Source organism: Passer montanus, unplaced genomic scaffold (assembly GCF_014805655.1).
Source record: "Passer montanus isolate IOZ18808 unplaced genomic scaffold, ASM1480565v1 scaffold127, whole genome shotgun sequence".
NCBI classification, from domain to species: Eukaryota; Metazoa; Chordata; class Aves; order Passeriformes; family Passeridae; genus Passer; species Passer montanus.
This window is the reverse complement of record NW_024359499.1, coordinates 1,243,330-1,257,324: the sequence shown is the minus strand read 5'-3', so window position 1 is coordinate 1,257,324 and position 13,995 is coordinate 1,243,330. Positions and strand designations below refer to the sequence as shown.

The following is a 13,995-nucleotide window of genomic DNA, read 5'->3' as shown; positions in this document are numbered from 1 at the left end:
GCCAGAAGGGCTGGACCCCCATGGCTGCAGGAGGTGCTGGGGTTCACTGAGAGCAGCCAGGGGTGCTGAAGCACCCTGAGAGTGCTGCTAGAACAGGGGGAATGAGTGCATCCCCTCACCAGGAGGGCTCCAGGGCTCTGGGGAGCTGCTGCAGCACCCCCTGTGCAGTGTCACCAAACCCAAGCTGACACAGCTCTGGAGCCCTGGGCACAGTGTGATGGCCAGAGTGGGGGGCACAGCAGCAAGGGAACAGGAGGTTTACCCACAGCTGGGAAAAATGAAGGATTTCTTGCTGGAGACAAAGGGGCTGAACTGACACAAATGGAGAAACCAAATACTCATCCCAAAAGAAAGATAGTGGACTTGAGGATGGTTCATTTTCCACACTTAACTTAGGAGTGCTTTTGCTCCAAGTCACATTTTTGCATTTGTGATTCTCCCTGACATTTACAGGGAACTTAAAGGTAAATCACCAAGAGGGGTCCCCCAAAGGGGAGAGCTCCTGGCCTCTCCCAATGGCCTTCTGCTGCTTGTTCAATTCCATGTGCAAACGCTGCCTCTGCCCTGAGCTGAGCTTGCTGTGGGCTCTCAGTTCCTCCGGGAAAACAGCGAGGCTGCCCCGGTGCAGCAGCAGTGCAGCCCCTGCTGCCAGGGCTGAGAACACCTCCCTGACACCCCCAGGAGTGCCTGGCTGTCCCCGGGCTGTTCCCTGCCTGGCAGCCCCGGGAACTCACCTGCTGCTGTGCTCAGGGGAAATCCCACTGTCGTTTGGGTTTGGGTTTGGGTGTTCCTGTCGTGCTGCACACGCTGACTCTGCAAAAACCCACTCGTGGAGCAGGGCTGGGATCCCACAGAGGCCCTGGAGGCTGTGAGGTACCCCAGCAGTGAGCTCAGTGCAGCGTGCCACGGTCACACAGCAGCAGCTTTTCATCATCTCCAGGAGCAGCGGAGGAGAAGCTGCAGCTCCAGAGCCTGTCCTGGCCCCTGGCTGGCACCGGGGTGTGCAGGGCAAGCACTGAGGGTGCTCACTCCCCAGAGCCCAGTTTCCATGGCACACCATCCCTGCAGGAGCAGTGGCACAGCCTGGGGCTGGAGGGGTGGGTTTCTCTGACTCCCTCCTTGCCTGTGCAGGGAGCCCCCAGTTCCAGGAGCCGGGTGTGGGATCGGTGCCATGGGGACACCGACGGGAGCCCCAGTGGGGTGGGGCAGGCTCAGCGTTGTGACACAGGGCTGGCACGGACATTGGCCAGTGTCCTTCTAGGAAGGACAGACGACAGGAATGCACAGGGGGTGTAGCCCCTGCGGGACCCTCCAGCAGCAGCCCGAGCCCCGGCTGGGCTGCAGCCGCCGTCTGTGTTTGCTGTGTCCCCTCCCTGCCCTCTCCCTCCTTTCCTGGGCAAACAGGCGGGGACCAGCCCGGTTATTGCCCGGCTCCCGCAGCCCGACTGTTTGCTGGAAACAAAGGGGAGCGTTCTCCTCCTCCCACGGGCTCTGTGTGCCTCACGTGCCCTGGCTCTGTCCGGCAGGAGAGGTGCCAGGGGGTGAGCAGGGGGTTTAGGGCAGTGTCCCCTCTGCCACCTCTGCGAGGCCACCGGGACAGGTCTGCTGTTGTGTGCTGTCACAGAGAGCTCGTGGCAGCCCTGGCAGCTCAGCAGAGCTCTCCAGAAGGTGCCTGAGCCTCATGGGGTTCTGACGTGGATTCTGAGTTTAGAAAAAAGAGATGTTTTCATTGATGGAGCAGGGGTGAAAGAGTCTGAGCCCTGCAGGGCCCTGGGAGAGCTGAGCTGTGCTGGGTCTGCTCTCACTGCCAGGGCTGATGGGGGACTCTGCCAAGGGCAGAGGGGCTGGGCAGCCCTGGCAGCCCCAGGGCTCAGTGTGAGGATGCTCTGTGACATGATGGCCACATGAAGAGAGCCTGAAGTGACAGACAAGAGCCTCGGGGACAGGGTGACAGGGTGCTGCACGCCTGGGGGACAGGGCAGCTTGTCCCTGCTGCCCTCCCAGCCTGAGGCAAGCAGTTCAGCATCACTGGCAAAGGCACCACCTGGCAAAGAGGCTCCTCATGCTGCACACAGGCAGCTCCGTCAGTGGGGACCTCAGGGGACCCATCCACTGCTCACCCACCACCATCCCAGTGCAGGCACCACCTGGCAAAGAGGCTCCTCATGCTGCACACAGGCAGCTCCGTCAGGGGGGACCCTCAGGGGACCCATCCACTGCTCATCCACCACCATCCCAGTGCCATCCACTGCCACCCACTGCCACCCACTGCCACCCACTGCCACCCACTGCCATCCACTGCCCATCGCCACTGCCATCCACTGCCCATCCACTGCCATCCACTGCCACCCACTGCCATCCACTGCCACCCACTGCCATCCACTGCCACCCACTGCCACCCACTGCCATCCACTGCCATGCACTGCCCATCCCCACTGCCCACCCACTGCCCATCCACTGCCCAACCCACTGCCCATCTCAGCACCAGCATCACTGCCCATCGCCACTGCCATCCACTGCCCATCCACTGCCATCCACTGCCCACCCACTGCCACCCACTGCCACCACTGCCCATCCACTGCCCAACCCAGTGCCCACCCACTGCCCATCTGAGCACCAGCACGACCCTTGCAGGCACTGCTACCTTACTGCTGCCCAGCCTTTCAAGCTTTCTCCATCTCAGCCATTCTTCTGGGCTTGGATTGGAGCAAATGGCCTGGAGAAACTCTCCTTTCCCCAGAAATTCCCAGGAGAAACTTCTTTCCCCAGAAATTCCCAGGTCAGCGAGCAGTGCAGAGGCACCACGCACAGCTCACCCCACTGGGCTCCTCCACGAGGGAGGTGCTGAGCAGGAGAGCACAGGGGCATCCTGCAGGGCAAGGAGGGATCTGAGAAGCTCCTCAGAGTTGGGGGTCCTGGCAGTGCCCGCCCGCTGGCCCTGGTATGTGGTGCTGTACCCTCATTGTCCTCCCCACCCATGGGATTGGATGTGTGTCCCTGTTCCACCCCCAGCGCCCGGGGAGCCGTGGGGGTCCATGGCCATGGGGGCATGGGGTGGAACAGATTCCCAGCTGGTTTTACACCAGCCCTTGGCTACAGCAGAGCTCCCCTGTCCCTGAGGAGCAGCTGTAGAGAGCCCCAGGATGGGGCAGTGTGTTGGTGTGTGGTACAGTGCAGGCTCAGGAGCACTCCTGACCCGTGTCCTCTTCTGTCAGAGAGTTTGGAATGTGTTCCTGGGTTTGGAATGTGCTACTGGGGGTGTCCCTGTGGGCCACAACGTGGAGGGATGTCAGTAGTGTTTGATTTTTATGCAGACTTGTCCAAAACACAAAGGGCTGAATGAAATACCTGGAGGGGGAATGTAGGAAAAAACCTCTGTTGGGTCCCAGTGGAATATTTGGACTCTGGTGAGCACCTCCCAGGAGACATCTGCAAAACACGCACTCATCTCCCAGGAAACAGTCTCAGCCTGTGTGAATTCAGGCTGGAGAAGATGGATGTGCCATTCCCAGGCAGTGTCCAGGGCTGCTGTCTGGACAGTCTGGGGACAGCCAGGGACCCTCACTGGCTGCGAGCTTCTGGAAACAGGGAGGGAGGGCAGGGGAGCATCTCAAAGAGGCAGCTTGGGCAGGGATCCCCTGGGTTACAGAGCCAGCCTGAGGTCACTCCTGTGCCACTGCAGTGTCACCTTGCCCCAGTGACCTCTCCTGTTGTCTCCAGGCAGCTCCGTGACAACGCCTGAACCTTGTGCAATGCCATGGAATGAAACTAAAAATAGCTGCAGCTCCTTCCAGAGCACCTGGCTGCCAGCACCTGCCAGGAGCTGCGCTCCAAGGGCTCCCTCCTCCGAGCTGATGTGGGCACTGAGTGAGGGCACTGCTCAGCCTGCTCCTCTCCTGCCCCAGGCCTTGCCTCAGCCCTTGCTCAGCAATCTGGGGGTGTGGGAAGGGTGCTGGGGGGTGCTGGGGGGTGCTGGGGCATGTTGGGTGGGTGCTGGGGGATGTTAGGGTGTTGCTGGAGATTTTGGGGGGAAGTTGGGCGATGTTGGAGGGTGTTCAGGGGGTGTTGGGTGCTGCCAAGCTGCCCATCCTGGCCCCTGGCACAGCGTGGGTTCTGCCCAAGCCTCACCAAGGCGCAGTGTCATCACCCCCTGAGCCTGATACGGGCACTGGTGCCCCCATCTCTGCTGCCTGAGCTTTGCAGAGGGAGCTGGGGTCAGCCCTGGGGTTTGGCAGAGGAGCAGGTTCAAGTTATTCATCCTTCAGGTAACCCACTTTGTGCTTGGCTGGCCAAGCTGCCCGTGCCCTGACTCTGCTGGCACCCCACACCCGGGCACAGCGCTGTGCCCATTCAAACTGGACACAGCTCAGCTCTTTGGGGAATTTCTTCTCCACTAAGGAAGATGCTTGGCTCATTTCAGGTACAGGGCAGTGGACCAAGGGCAGAGCAGTCATGAGCCCTGAGGATGACATGTGAGCTTTTACAGATTCCCTGGAGTCCTTGCAGCCAGAGCATTGTCACCTTTGAGTCAGGAGCAAGGATAGTGACACACTCCATCCACAATCAGAAGGCTAAAAAGGTATCTTTATTACAGTCTCATGATATTTATAACCAACATCGTTCACCCAGAACCTGACTGGTTCTCAACAACACCTGAAACCCAACTGGTTAATTAAGGAACCACCCTTTGGTAAACACCTTACGGGAAAAACAACTTGTTCAAAACACGGGCTGCAGATTGTTTACGTTTGTTTACGATTCTTTCTCTCTGCCTGCCTAAAACTTCCCAGACCAATTTATGGGAAAGCTTATCTGGCTGTCTCTCTCTATGACCAGGCTGTTGAATCCACAAGCACCTGAAGCTCACAGGAGTGCTGTGAGGTCCTTGGCTGTCAGGGAGCTCAGGCTGAGCTGCTCTTCCCCTGTTGCAGGGATCCCTCCGAGGCAGCAGTGCCTCCCTCACGCAGGCCAGACCTTGGGCCTTGCCACTGTCTGCTCCTGCAGAGCCCAGCAGGAGCCAAAATCCTCCTTTTCTCATGAAAATTTCCAAATGGTGCTCAAAACTCAGAGCATTGTTGAGTCAGAGAGCAGCACGTGGCTGCAGGGGCAGGGTGAGTGATGCCTGGTGCAGGCTGACCTAGAACAGAGGCTGGACAGAGATAAAGAATAAAGCAGGGATTTATTAGGCGACCTCAACAGATCCACCTTGGGCAGCACAAGAGCCCAGCCAGGGGGATACCCCAGGTGAACCCAAAATGGGCACAAAATACACGACTGCTCACGGGGTCTCTCACTTTTATGTGAGAGTTTATGGAGAGTTTTATGTGAGAGTTTTATGGCGAGTACTTCATTTGCATATTGGAGTTAATTGTCCAATTCCAGCTTTAGCCCCTGCAGTCCCATCCTTCTTGTTTTTCTCTCTTCAGCCCACATTATTTGTGCTCTTGGGCCTGAGATTTGGATCATTTGTCCTTGCTCCCCAGCTAGAGAAGGAATTGTTTTGTCTCCCTGCTCTGTGCAGAGAGCTCACCATCCCCTAATGTGAACCCAGACCCACACACTAAAGCAGCACAGAATCTGAAAAACAGAAAAGCCAAAACCTGAGGCATCATGAGAGGGGAGAGACCTCGGGCACAGCTGAGCCCAGCCGGGCTCTGTGGCCCTGGCTGCCCCTCACTGTCACACACTCTGAAACAGCTCCAGTGCAGGAGGGGTGAGGGGCTTGTGCCTCTCTGAGCCCACTGATCTGGGAGCACTCACTCCTTCTGTCCCCCAACCCACAGCCAGTGTCAGCCCAGCTGTGGTGGCCGAGCACCAAGTGCCAGCTGGGCACAGCGTGGCTCTGAGTGGAGCAAGGGGCCATCCCACCACCAAAATCCTGTCAGCAATGTCCCACATGCCACCATGAACCCCTGTCAGAACGCCCTGTGTCCCACCCTGGCACCCCTGGCAGCACTGTCCTGCCTGTCTGGGGCACACCCTGCCCTCAGGAGCACCTCTGGGTCCCAGGGCTCGTTCCCTGCTCTGCCATTGTCTGCCCCAGCTCCAGGGACACAGCAGGATGCCATTGTCCCCCTGTGCCCTGGATGCCAGCCCATTGTCCCTTCTGGCTCAGGCAGGGCTGGGCAGTGCTGGACAGGTGTGGCAGGGGGTTGAGTTTTTATCTTCTTTTTGTCAGGGTCGGGATTAAGTGTGTGAGATGATATTTCTTGCTGGGACTCAGATGTTTATTGGTTCTTATCTCTGTCACAGTCTCACAAACCCTGAGTTCTGCAGCACTTCACTGTAACAAACTAAAAATGGAGCCCTGTCTCTCTCTCTACAAGGCCTTTTAAGGACAAACTGTCCAATTAAAAAATGACACCTCAATTATTTTTACTTTTAACCCAATAACCAACCACCCATGGCCTCAATGGGCACTTTTTAATCCAATTACACAAAACCACCCAAACCCGTGGAGAAGAAGGTGAGGAAGAAGGAGCAGCCTCTGCCCTACAACCTCCATCTTGCTTTATATATATTACTATATTCCAAAACCTTAAACTCTTTTCTACCCTGTGATATTACACACTTCAAACTCCACACCCACAATCCCAGTGCTGCCATTCCATTCTGGAAGCTTCTCCACGGCCTCAGGTCAATGCAGTGTTCTCTGGGGGTCAGTGCCTGGCAGCACAGAAATGTGAAATTCTCAGTGACCGGGTTCCAGCAGCAGGGGTCCCAGGAAGGGCAGTTGGGCTCTGCTGGCTGCCAGGGTTGAGATGTCCTGGCCCTTGTCACTGCCCTGGGCAGGACAGGGACACGCTCCTGCAGCTCCAGGCCTGGCAGACACCCACCCCCAGAGCTGCCTGCACGGCACAGGGCAGTGCCCAAAGGAGCCCCATGGCCCTCAGCCCCTCGGGGTGAGGAAGAGGGGACAGAGCAGGGAGGGGAGCAGAGCACTGGGACCAACGAGATGAGGTGGATTTGGGGACAGGAGGGGCAAACAGGGAAAGACAATGGGTGCAGGAGAGAGTCTGGGTTTGGGGAGGAGTCCCAGATACAGAGATCAGGCACCCCAGTTCTGGTTTGGGTTAGGGTTAGGGTTAGGGTTTGGGTTAGGGTTAGGGTTAGGGTTTGGGTTAGGGTTAGGGTTTGGGTTAGAGTTAGGGTTAAGGTTAGGGTTAGGGTTAGGGTTAGGGTTAGGGTTAGGGTTTGGTTTAGGGTTAGGGTTTGGATTAGGTTTAGGGTTCTGTTCAAAGCACTGCCCCAAGGGGAAGTCAGCAGGAAAAGCAGTAACAAAGCTTGGGAGAGCTGGGTCAGCACATCTGGCCCCACACTGTTGCAAGCAGCATGTCCTGGAGTCACCAGTCCTTCCTCCTGCCAGGGACAGGGCTGTCAGACCCATCCCCTTGGGCATTTTTGGCCGTTTGAGTGTGTCCTGTGCCCAGGCTGAGTGTGCAGGGGATGTGCCACATCGTGCCCAGTGCCAGTCCTGCCACAGGCGGCTCAGTGCTGGCCCTCAGGCCTCCTGAGTGCCCCCTGCTCCAGGGAGAGTGTGGAATATCTGCCATGGGAAAGGCTGAGCTGGGCAGGCATGGCCAGTGCCAGGCTGTGGGCACCCCTCACCTGGCTTCTTCTCAGGGGTCCTTGGGGGATGCCTGGGGCTGTTGTGGACTATTGGAGAATCTTGGGGGATATTTGGGATGCTGAGGGAAGCTGGGGGTGTTGGGGGATAGTGGGTATTCCAGGATGGGGTATTCTAGGGGCAATGCTGAAGGGATGTTTGGGCATGTTGGAGATTTTTTGGGGATGCTGGAGGGACATTGGGGAATTTGGGGATACTGGGGGTTTTGTGGGGATGCTGGGGAGAGTTTTGAGGATGTCTGGGGGATGTTGTGGGATGCCGGGGGGGATGCTGAGGGCCCGTTTGGGGCTGTTGAGGCAAACGCTGGGGGTGTTGGGGGTTGCGGTCCTGCCCAGCCTGGCCGCTGTCCCATCTCCCGGGCGGTGGGTGACCAGCAGAGGGCTCGGTCCCCTCCCGCCGCCGCTTTATCCCGGCGGGCGCTCCGCTGGCGCCCAGAGCGCGGCCGGAGCCGGAGCGAGCGGCCGTGCCCGGAGCCGGGGCTGCGCCGCTCCCGCACCGGAGCGGGGCACGATGCCATCGCCACCGCCTCTGCCGCTGCTGCTGCTGCTGCTGCTGCTGGCCCCGGGGGCCGCGGGCAGCGCCGGGCTCGGGCAGGCTGCGGACAGCGGCGGGAGCCCCGGGGCGCCGGGGGAGAGGCAGCGGCTGCGCCGGGGCACGGAGGAGGACGCCAGGTCGGTGCAGCAGTACGTGCCGGGGGTGCGGGTGGAGTTCCCGCGGCCCCTCAACTCTGCCAGCCTGCAGCCCACGCGGGCCCTGCTGCCCTCCAGCACCGAGCCGTCCGAACGGCGGCCGGGGGTCCCCACGGAGCGGGACCGGGCAGAGCCCCGGGCCAACCTCACCACCGTGTCCGACAAGCGGCTGCAGATGCACAACCCGCTGTACCCGGTGACCGAGAGCTCCTACAGCGCCTACGCCGTCATGTTCCTGTCCCTCGTCGTCTTCACCGTGGGGATCATCGCCAACCTCTCCGTGATGTGCATCGTGTGGCACAACTACTACATGAAGAGTGCCTGGAACTCCATCCTGGCCAGCCTGGCTTTCTGGGACTTCCTCATCCTCTTCTTCTGCCTGCCTGTGGTCATCTTCAACGAGATCACCAAGAAGAGGCTGCTGGGGGACGTGTCCTGTCGCATTGTGCCCTTCATGGAGGTAAGGGGCTGCACGGGTCCGCAGGGATCCAGGGCTCTGCTCCTCTCTGCCCTCTTGCTCCGGGGCAGGCTGTGGGGCCGGTGGCCTGGCACAAGGACTGTGTGCCAGAGATCCCCGCTGTGGGGCACAGCAAGGAGTTGAGGGGCAGTCCCCACAGTGGCCTTCCCTCTGTCCCAGGCCATGGCTCAGCTCTGCAGCCAGCACTGATGCTGCCAAGGCTGGGAAAAGCCCATTAGACCCCATCCAGCCAGCACAGGGACTTCTGTCAGCAGGGTCCCTCCATTTGTCCGTTCCTGTCCCACCCCAAAGCCTGGGGGCTCAACCTGCTGGCCCGGAAACTGGCCACTGTGGACCACTGAGGATGGCCCAGGGGCAGAGGGCTGCAGGTGGGCAGTGCTGGTCAGCACTGCAATGGGACAGCCCAGGAATTAGGTCTGGAAGCCTGAGATCTGTACACTCAGGGAGAGCCAGGCACCCACTGAGAAGGCCAGAGGGACTGTTGGTTCAGGGGATGGCAGAATGAGCAGACCTGCCCCAGAGGGCAGGATTTGGGCTGGTGCTGGAAACCCCCCCTCAGTGTGCTCATCTCCCATCCTCGAGGGAACCTCGGGTCCAGCTGTGCCCCTCCGTGCCCCAGTGGGACAGACAGACCAAGCCTGCCTGTTTTCTGTGCTCAGTGCCCCGTTCACCAAAGGCTGCAAACACCTGGAGGAGCTCAGAGGCAGTGTCAGGTCACTGAAGAACCCCTCAGGCTCGGTCAGACCAGCCAGGGTTCAGCACCTCCCTCTCCCACTGAGCATCCACCCCAGTGCTCCAGATTCCCGGCTGCTCTGTGCCCTGCTGGCCCCAGAACAGCCCCCTGTGACAGCCCCCTGTGACAGCCCCCTGTCTGTGACAGGCACCTGTCACCTGCACTTGTGCAAGGGTCCCTGGCTGGGCACAGCTCCAGCAATGCCCCTGGCTCCTCTGGGTGCAGGGTGTTGGACCAGGCTGTCCCATCCCACTGAGCACAGCCCCAAACCTGCACAGCCCAGCACAGGGATGGGGTGTTTGCTGGGGGAGCCCTGCAGCCCCCTGCTCCCCTGTGCCCTGCCCAGCGGTCACTGCTCCTTTCCAGAGCTGTCCCACGCCATCCTCTCACTAACTGGAGTGTTTGCCCCACCCCTGTCCTGCACCTCAGACTGCCAACTGCATCTGGGGGGACTCAGAGAGGGGCAGGAATTTGCCCAAGCTGGCTCAGTGTCCCAGGGAAGGACAGGGAAGTCTGTCCCCAAAACAGACGCTGTCTCGAGGAGGATCTGGGGAAGATCTGCTGCTCATGGGCTCCCTGTCCCCCTGAGAGAACCCTGGGGGTGGCACCACCAGGTTCAGCAGCACCAGGGTGCCCTGGGACAGCTTGGTCCCAGAGGAGTCAGGAAGGCACAGGAATGCTGGGGGGATGTTGGTGCTGCAGAAGGAGCCTGAAGCACGGTCCTGGTGTGGGGGTCCTGCTCTGCCCCCCAGCACCAGCCCTGCCCTGCCCTCCTGCCCCCAGACTTGGGCCCAGCTGCAGGGAGCCTGGCTGGGAGCCACAGCCAGGCCAGAGCCAAATCCCCAGCAGTCAGCCGAGATAGGGGAGCTCTGCAGGCCAGGGGTTCCTGTCTGCTGGGGCTGTGGCTCGGCACTGGATGGAGGCTGTGGGAAGCAGATGTACCCTGGCACAGAGCCAGGCTTTGGGAGCAGAGCCGCTTACAGGGGCTCCTGGGGACAGGCTGAGTGCAGGGACGTGCTGCACTGGCTGGTGCCACCAGTGCCATCCCTGCCAGGGCACTGCAGATGGGTGCTCCACAGCACCAAGGGCACCAGGAGAGATGGAAGAGCCCTTGGAAGGGTGTAGGGGAGGAGGCAGCAGCACAGCAGCACCAATGCATCAGGTGCCTGCAGGGAACAGGCGCAGTGTGCTGGGTGCTGGCTGTGGGGCAGAGCAGGCTGCTGGGTGCCCAGGCTGGCTCTGGGCTTTGGGCAAGAGCTGGGAGGTGGTGCTGGGTGCAGGATGCTGGTGCTGGTGTCCTGATGCTGTGTCTGGGGAGATGCTGCTGTGCATAACCCATGGTGCTGCCGAGTGCTGGCATCACTCTGGCCATCAGCTGCTGCAGTGACCAGCCCAGGGCCAAGGAAAAGGCTGGGGGGGCAGTGTTCCAGGCTGTTCCCCATGCACCACGTGGAGCCCTGGGAAGTTTCCTGAGTGCTGGGAAGGTCTTTCAGCAGGGGTTTGATGTTTGATGGCTTCGTGAGGCCAGGAATGGCCACAGCACTGGGACACCAGCATGTGACTCTGCCATCATCTTGGCCAAGGGCTGTGGGACTTGGCTCCCAGATCTGGGACTGGGAATGCTGGTCAGTCCAGGCCAGCCCTCCCAGAGCCACAGCGAATCCTCTCCCTCCCTTGGCCTCCTCCTTTGGCAAAGGGGATGTTTTTCTTGCTATTCTCAATGCAGCGGAAATTGCCCCAAGCTGATTTGGGACAAGAGCGCCTTCAACTCGCTTGGCCTGTCCAGGCAGGCCTTGGGAACCCTGGGAAGGTGCTGGTGGCTGTGATGGTCCCTGCTTCTCCTCTGCAAGAGCCATCTAGAATAGAGGAAGAGCCTGAAGGACAATCCTTGGCTGGATGGACAGACAGACATCCAGCTAACCTTCTCCCTTCTGCAGAAAAGGGAGCTGGGCAGGGACTACAGGGTCAGGGGACATTTTTATCCTTTCAGGAGTCACAGAAAAGTGGCTCTAAACCCTGGGATGCAGCCACAGGCTGTGACCTCCCTACAGCCTTTGGAGGAGGGGTGGTGGTCTCAGGTAGCCAGGGGTTTTCCCCGAGCCTGGTAGAGCCAAGCCCCCTGTGATGTCCCTGCAGCAGGGCCCACCTGTTCTGCCTCCTCCCTCAGGTCTCCTCGCTGGGAGTCACCACCTTCAGCCTCTGTGCCCTGGGCATCGACAGGTTCCACGCAGCCACCAGCCCCCAGGCCAGCACCCGGCCCATCGAGCAGTGCCAGTCCATCATTGCCAAGCTGGCCGTCATCTGGGTGGGCTCCATGACGCTCTCGGTGCCCGAGGTCCTGCTCTGGCAGCTGGCGCGGGACACGTCGCCCGTGTCCGGCGTGGTGACCGAGTACTGCACCATGAAGCCCTGGTCCCACCTGCCCGAGTCCATCTACTCGCTGGTGCTCACCTACCAGAACGCCCGCATGTGGTGGTACTTCGGCTGCTACTTCTGCCTGCCCGTGCTCTTCACCGTCAGCTGCCAGCTGGTGACGCGGCGCATCCGCGGCTCCGACAAGAAGAGCGAGTGCCGGGGCGCCAAGCACGGCCAGAGCGAGGGCCACCTCAACTGCACCATCATCGCCCTGACCGCCATCTACGGGCTCTGCACCACCCCCGAGAACGTCTGCAACATCGTGGTGGCCTACATGTCCCCCGACCTGTCTAAGCAGACCTTGGATCTGCTCAACCTCATCAACCAGTTCTTCCTGTTCTTCAAGTGCTCCGTGACGCCCGTCCTGCTCTTGTGTCTCTGCCGTCCCCTGGGCCAGGCCTTCATGGACTGCTGCTGCTGCTGCTGCGAGGGCTGCGGCCCCGACACCACTTCCAGCGAGAGCAGCGCCGACAGCAAGCTCAAAACCGAGATGTCCTCCTCCATCTTCTTCGACAAGCCCCGGGAGACTCCCCCGCCCCTCCTGGCCCTTGGCACCCCGTGCTAAGTGCCACTGGGGAGCCGTAGAGATCATTTCACCTCCTCCTCCCAAGACCAAACGTTGTTCTGCCATTAGTACTCATGTCTGGACGTGGAGCAAGCAGAAAGAGACAGCTCAGGGGGCTGCGCCGTGGGCTTCAAACCCAGCTTTGGGCAGGTGGGGCTCGAAATGCCAGTCCCCGCGGCTACCCTGGTGACCCTCTTGACTCTGCCCAAAGGTCAGTGAGGACAGCAGCACCCTCCTGTCCCTAGGGCTGCTGCTCTGGAGATGGCATTGTGCCGGAAAGGTCGTACCTGAAACTACAGAGGCTGACCATGATGGCTCGCAGAGGACACAGCAAACACAAACTGCCCTCTTCCTGTCCCCTCCCCTCCTGCCAGCCCCTCCACAAGAGGAAAAGTTCCAACTGGTCGTATCCCACGGATCCAAGCCGTGCCTTGTATGAGCTCAATAAACCAGTAACCTAGAGCACGTCATGCTTGCACCCTCTGGCACTGCTGGGCTGAGCCCTGGGAGCCCCCTGGAATGGCTCTTCCCTAAACCTGGGGGGCTCTGGGGTGGGCACGGGCAGCTGGGGGGCAGGAGGGAAGGGAAGCAGCTGTGCCAGAGCGGGCAGCAGCCAGGGGAGATGGGGAAAGGCCCCCAGCCCTTTTGCTCCCTCCCTCTCGGGTGATGCTGAGCAGTGCCTGTGAGAGGGTGCCCACTGAAGTGTTGGGTTTGGGGTGATTTGTAGGACCTGAACTGGTCCCAGTAAAGTCCAACCAGCTCAGCAGAGGGCTGAGGTAGCCCCCAGCCTGGTTCCCCAGGTGCACTATGCACAACCAAGCGCTGCTGCTGCACCGTGCAGCTGTGCAGTGCTGTGGGAAGATGTGAGACCACCACCCCCAGCACCCCTTGGCACAAGAGCATCTCTCCCAAACTGCCCCACAGGGCTCCTGGCCCTCATCCACGTGCCCACTGCAGGGACAGTCCCAGGAGGATGGTTTGAGGGCACCAGGCTTTCCAAGCCCACATGTTCCTGCCAGGCAGGGGAGTCAGGGAGCAGGGGGTCAAGGAGCAGGCAGGACGGATCTGCCCGAGGGCAGCCCGGCCAGCGGGGCTGTTAGAGCTCCTTGTCCCCGCGCTGGCAGCGGCCCAGCCCCGGCGTGCCAGGGCGAGGGAGCCGGTTGCCAGGGGCACTGAAAGCCAGGGGCTCACTGCGGCCTTTGTGCGCAACACCCACCGGGCCCCGCGCGCGCTCCGCTTTCGCACACCCGTTTCCAGGGAAACAAAAGCCCCAGTTTTCTTTCGAGAGCACAAAACTGGGTTTTTCCTTTCATCCTCCTCCCCGCGAGCCCGTGCTGGGCCCCACGCTTTGGGAGAAGAGGGGTCTCGTCTCGGCCCAGGGATGCGGGGGGCTCGCAGGCCAGGCCATGCCTGCAGCGTGCCCACGGGGTGAGCGGGGTCCCTGGCAGGGTCTGGGGGCTCTGGGGGGCTGGGGGAGGGCACCTCTCA

General features: G+C 60.6%; 1 protein-coding gene across 1 annotated transcript; it reads left to right on the top strand.

Annotated features, from left to right (window-relative positions):
- The first annotated feature begins 8,030 nt into the window (after positions 1 to 8,030).
- GPR37L1 (G protein-coupled receptor 37 like 1) lies at positions 8,031 to 12,973 on the top strand. Its single transcript, XM_039698516.1, has 2 exons — positions 8,031 to 8,776; positions 11,695 to 12,973. The coding sequence occupies exons 1-2, from the start codon at positions 8,138 to 8,140 to the stop codon at positions 12,505 to 12,507; spliced, it is 1,452 nt and encodes a 483-aa protein (XP_039554450.1). The 5' UTR covers positions 8,031 to 8,137; the 3' UTR covers positions 12,508 to 12,973.
- Positions 12,974 to 13,995: the final 1,022 nt, after the last annotated feature.